The sequence below is a fragment of the Stenella coeruleoalba genome, assembly GCF_951394435.1.
Source record: "Stenella coeruleoalba genome assembly, chromosome: 2".
Lineage (NCBI taxonomy): Eukaryota > Metazoa > Chordata > Mammalia > Artiodactyla > Delphinidae > Stenella > Stenella coeruleoalba.
This window is the reverse complement of record NC_137147.1, coordinates 104,865,050-104,871,049: the sequence shown is the minus strand read 5'-3', so window position 1 is coordinate 104,871,049 and position 6,000 is coordinate 104,865,050. Positions and strand designations below refer to the sequence as shown.

General features: G+C 56.4%; 1 protein-coding gene across 1 annotated transcript in view; it reads right to left on the bottom strand.

The window, feature by feature from the left end:
* Positions 1-727: 727 nt before the first annotated feature.
* The window catches only part of KLF13 (KLF transcription factor 13), a 42,324-nt gene continuing 37,051 nt past the window's right edge, over positions 728-6,000 (bottom strand). The window contains exon 2 of the mRNA XM_079912418.1: positions 728-3,535. Coding sequence (XP_079768544.1) covers positions 3,246-3,535 — 290 coding nt within the window. The 3' untranslated portion in view covers positions 728-3,245. The remainder of the gene's footprint in view (positions 3,536-6,000) is intronic.

The following is a 6,000-nucleotide window of genomic DNA, read 5'->3' as shown; positions in this document are numbered from 1 at the left end:
TTGGCCTTGCAAGCACTGGAGTCGGCCACAAAAGAAAGGTTTGAGTTTTCGCTACTGTTTCTAGGAGTCCTGGGGGTTCCTCACTCACACTGAAGCCAGCAAGCATGGCCATAAACCAGAAAAATGAAAGACCCTGAAACAAACCCAGGCCGGGAAGACAATTCTACATCTTAGAAAAAAATACAGGCTGTTCAGCAGGGTCGCCAACCGTGTAACTGCTTTCCGTGGGGGTCTGAGCGAGTGCGGCCTTCCGGGGCCTGCCACCGCACGCTTCTTTTCCACACGCACTCCACGTGTCGCGATGATGAGATGCTAGCAAGAGCCCATTCGAACTTAGCCTGAGATACATGGATTTTTCCCACCCTTCAAGTGAGATGAATTTTAGCCCCAGATGAGTCAGGTTGCCTGCTGGCTGGAACCCCAGGCCGAGTGCTTGGGGCTGCCGGGCGGGAATTCCCTCCAGGTGACCCGAGGCAGAAGTACGGTGGCCTGTCTCCCGACCAGGCCCACTTCAGAAGGACCGCAACCTGCCATCAGACGAGAACTACTTTGGGAACGAAGACACACTCATCTGCCGAAAAGAGCCAACGCCTGCATATTTCTGTTTTAAGGCAATGTCACCCTTCCATCTATCAGACGGAACAGCCCTGGGTCACTTAGAGGAAACATTAAATTAAGTGCTCTCTTTGGAAACAGCAAACGCCCGCTCTCCCTCCCCCACCCCCCCACCCCGCCTCTAAAACAAACCACTCTTCTTTTATTCCACGATGACTGGGTTTAGAGTCCTTTTGCCCCCTTCCTATATGCAGAGAGCAGGGGGGTCAGAAACCCTTGTTGCTCCGCGTTGCTGCGGGCAGGTCACAGGAAGCGCGGCCCCTCGGGGCACGTGGCTTCTCCCTGCCTTCAGGGACCCGTGCGGGGCGAGCACACCAAAGGACTTTGGAATAAAATTCCTGAACCTGGAATGTGAGTTCCTGAGACATGAAGTGTATTCAGAGTGTGGCGTTCTCTGCCCCACCCAGAAACAACTTTGGGAGGGACCTCCGAGGGCCCTTCCGGGCCTCACTTTGGAACCGGGCGTGAAGAGCTCTCACCCCAGGTGCTCAGGGCGCGGCTCCGTCCAGGTGGCCAGCACGTCCCGTTCTCTCTCCTGGACCAAATGCGAGCAGGGCTGTCACACAACCCAACGAGAGCCAGGGTGGGGCCACCCCCTCACCCCACGCCATTCCCGCCTGGTTCCCACCCATAGCAAGAGCAACGCTCCCGCACAGCTCAGGAGCTACCACGCTACTCAGAAGCCACCACCACACCACTGGCTGATCCCAGCTGACACACAGCAGCGTTAGAGATGGCAACCAGAGCGCTGCAGACAGCAGCCTGCCTGCCCCTGGCTGCTAGGGACGGAGGGTGCCCATCTGCTCTGGAGCCGCCCAGGGGCTACGAGCACCAGCTGGGCCTGGGTCTCCGGGGTTCCTCTGTGCTGCATCCCTCGCCATGACCGGCTCGGGGTGGAAGCAGAATGACCACAACCAAGGCACTCTGGGCTCAGGGAAGCCCCTCTACGGCCCTCTGAGGTCCCAAGGATCATCCCTCCTCATCGAAATGAACAGAGGTCTCTGCAAGATACCCCAAGTCCTTCCCAAACCCACACTCCCTGCCCCAACACACACACACACACACACACACACACACACACACACACACACACACACTCACACTCACACACACTGTCCTGGGGACTTGTATTTACAGGCCCCGACTCCCTGGAGGAAGGGAAGGGAGGTGACTGGGCAGGTGGTGGCTTCAGCTCTCCACTGAGGAGTGCGCTGGAGCCCGGTCTGACCCACCTGCCCAGGTCAGAGCTCCGGGAGAGACGTCCCCGGCTCTCTGCCCGCCCCCGTCAGCACGGAAAGGCTGGCGGTGGGGCCCTGCACCCTACTGCCCCACAGGCCGGGGCCTCCCAGGTAGGAGGGGAAGGGAGGAGTCCAGGGGACACAGGGCTCATGGAGAAGCTGAGGGTTCGCTAATTCTGAGCTGGGGACACGGTGGGTCTGAAAAAAGCGTTTCCCACAACTTCCGTCCGGTGTTCCCCAGGGAGGAAAGAGAATGCACGTTCTCCGACTGCATTTCCCATGACATCCGCCTCGCCACCCCCCAACGTTCCAAGTCACAATGTTCCGGTCTCTTGCTACGGAACAGTCTCTGTGAAGAGCCGAGCGCGGCCACAGCAAGCCACACACACAGAGCGTCTGGCCGGGTGGCCCCACTTTACCCATCGTGTCAAACAAAGGCATCCCAAGAGCAGGGCCGATCGGGGAGAATGTGGGAACTGGACGCACCAATGACACCTTCGGACACCCTTGTAGGAGGCCAGTCAGAAAACGTGGTGTAATAGTGGAAGGTCCTGGGGCCTTCTGTGGGGACACAGCAGCGGGCGGGGGCCCTGGCCGTGTGGACATCAGATGGTGCGGCCGGCTGCCCAACACGGGTTTGCATCTCTGCTTCCGGCGCTCCGAGGGGGACCTGGGCAGGGTCCCGGAGGCGAGGACCCCTACAGTCTCCCTGGGGAGTCCTCCCCTTACCCATCACGGCTTAAGGCGTCCCTCTGAGCCGTCTGCATTCTGAGCCCACTGCCAGCTGGGGCGAGGCTGAAGCTGGGCAGGGGGCAGGAAGAGGGAGCCGCGGGCCCTGCTTAGGGGGTCTGCCCTGAAAGCACAAGGTCGGTGACCACGGCTCCAAACTAACCGACCGGCCTATCCGCCGCCTGCGCTGAGCTTCACCTGCACTGCCTTGCCCCCAGTGTGTGCCCAAACCTAAAAGGAAATTCCAGAGTGCAAATCTATGTACAGAGTAAGGCGGCAGGAAGGGGGTGTCCTCACTGACCTCGTGGAACATGTCCATCCCTGAGAAAGGGGGGTTCAACACCGCTGAATCACCTTCGTGGGTATGTCTCTTGTGCAATCGTGGATGGTGTTTTTTGGAATTTTTTCGTTGTTTTTTTACAAATTTGACACCTGAGGTGAAGAAAATCGTTTTTTTTGTTGTCATTGACTTCATAAAGTTCTCTCTCTTCTGATTACAAAAGGAAACGACACGGAATCACGGGAGGAAGTGAGAGCATCTGCTCATGGCTATGGTAAGGAGGCGGGGCCGCGGGGCTGGGCGGGGCCTAGGGTGGGCGTGGCAAGGAGGGGCGTGGCTTGCCGCGGGCCCCGCCCCGCCCCGTCCCGCCCCGCCGCCGGCGCTCAGGGCGAGCTGGCCGGGCTGATGGTGGGGCTGCTGGCGTCCGAGCGGCTGTAGTCGCTGAGTGAGCCGGTCCGCGAGCCCCCGCCGCGCCGCTGCAGCATCCCTGGGTGGAAGTTGGCGTGGCGGCGCGCGTGCTTGGTCAGGTGGTCGCTGCGCATGAAGCGCTTGTCGCAGATGGGGCAGCTGAACTTCTTCTCGCCCGTGTGCGTGCGGTAGTGCCGCGCCAGCTCGTCAGAGCGCGCGAACTTCTTGTTGCAGTCCTGCCAGCTGCAGGCGAAGGGGCGCTCCCCTGTGGGCGACACGGCAGAGGGAGGGTCAGTCACAGCCCACACCCAAGCCTGCCCCTCCCTCCCTGCGCACCTCCCTCGGTGCCCCGTCTCTGACAGCCTCGGCGACAAATCCTTCAGGGTACAGGTGTGGGTGCCAGCGCCCTCCTGTCCGCAGGGTGGATGTAAGCAGACATCTCCCGAGAGGAAATGGCAGCATGCCAGGTGCTGCGGCCCCCTCAAGTACCCGGCACGGCGTGCCACGCAACACCCTCTGCAGGGTCAGCTGTCCCTAGGCGGTGGCGGGGAGCACAGGCCGGTCCCTGGGCTCTAAGAAGGGAAACTAGGAGGAGAGAGAGGGTGGAGGGGTCAGGGAGAGCTCGCAGGCCTGCAACTTTGGCCACACCACCCTGGCCCCACCAGGAGCCCTACTCCAGAGGCCCCAAGCCCTGCAGGGCCTGCAGACAATTTGCTGACGCCAGCGCCCAGCCACCATTCAGATGGTCCACAGTCTCCTCATCTGTAACATGAATGGGTCAGGATGGACTATTTCCAGGGCCTGACAGTCTGTGACCGAGATGTCTGTTTACCGCAACAGGCTCCAACTAGAGTCTGCAGCTCCTCCTCTCAGAGATCTTCCAACATGGCCAACAGGCAGCACAGGAGGAGGCTGCGGGGTGACACCTAGCAGGGGGAGGTAAGGAAGGCTGGCTACGGTCAGCACCTCGTCCCTCCCTCCCATCCCCTGCTCAGGGCAAGGGGCAGGCCAGCCTTTACCCAGGCAAACTCTGAACCACGCACACACACAAAAGACATCAATTGCACAGGGAGAACCAGCAGGGGGTTCTAGCACCCCAGAATGCAGCCCTCTGGCACTGGGGCTGGCCACACCGTACATTTTCCTGCCCCGTTTCTCCCCCTCCCTCCCGGACTCTGGCCCTGAAGCTGAGAGCCAGCCCTTGAAGCTGGTCCACCAGTGCCTCAGCAGAGGAAATCGACACCGCCCACTCCAAATGAGCCCATCAACCTTAAATATAAACAGACACCCAAAGATGGCCAGACATCCAAGGAAAACCAGTGGCATGAAAGGGAAAGGCCAAGAGCAACAAAACCACTGACTCCAGAGGAAAAAAGAGTAAAGCCGGGAAACAGAAGAGAATATTAAGCTAAAAATTCTAATTAGCATTCTCAAAGAAATTTCAGATAAAATTTTATGCATAAAGCAAACAGGATAAAAAGGAAGTTCAGAGAACAAAAAATAGTGTTTAGAAGTTGAGAGTGTTGCTGCCCAAACAAAAATTCCATAGAAAAGCTGGAAACGTACTCAAGGAAATATCCCAGAAAAAGAGAACCAAAAAAACAGCTCTAGAAAACGTGAATGCTGCAGTGTTCTCTGTCTCCTAGCAATGCTGAGGCTGAGAGCTGTGTGTGGCTCTGTTTGCTCTCCTTATTGATTTTCTGTTATGGGGGGGGGGCAGGGTGGGGCGGGGTGGTTTCACAATCAAGCAAGAGAGCAAACCATCACTTCCCATCTGTTACTAACAGTAAGAGCTAGAAGTTCAGCATCACGGAATCAATCCTGTGGGTACGACATCTAACTAGCAGAAGACACTGAGGAAAAGAACAAAAAAATGGAGAAGAGGAAATTACCAAAGAAACAATAGAACAGTATCTGTCAGAGTAAAAAAAGGAGACAGGAAACTAACATGGAAAGGGTTATTAGCACAGAGGTGGGCCGAGGAGTGAGGAAAGGCTCCTGCTGTGAGAATATCTGCAGTGTCAGAACACTAGGTAACAAGAGATCCCAAAACTTACTGGAGAGAAAGGGGAGAAGCAGGTCGTCTGGGAGGGAGCAAGGCTGGGACACACACCAGACTTCTCGTAAGTTACACTAGCTGCTAGATGACAGAGAAACACAGCCTCCCAAGTTTACCTTGCACACTCTAGCAAAATTAAGAAAAAACTGAGAAGCCAGGGAAGTAAGCGAACAATGAAGGGTCATCCCAGGACAAGAGTGAGGGAGACTTGGTGGGCCACTGGAGCTGTGGGCCAGGAATCACAGAGGGAGGGTTACAAGAAGAAAGGGAGTTCCATGTACCATAGAGCATGATCAAGAGGCTGAACACATTTCAGGACACGGCCAAGGCACATACTATTCTTTGGTTAAAGGGAAAAAAGAGAGGCAATTAGTAACTCCAGGAAAAATAGAAGACATGTAAGAAAATTGTCTAAATTAGAAGCAAACTAAAATGCCACATGATTACGAGCAACGAAGGAAGAGCTCCGAGCCAAACACTGTTTTAGGGGCTTTTTGTGTATTATTTGTCCTTCACAACAACCCCATGAGGTGGCAGAAGGGAATGCAGTTCCAAACAGAGGCCCTGGCATACGGAAGCAACATTCACACAGTCGTGATCATGTGAACCCCAGCACTACTTGTCAGTGTTTAGAATCGATCTTATAGACAAAGCCCATACCACTGATTCGT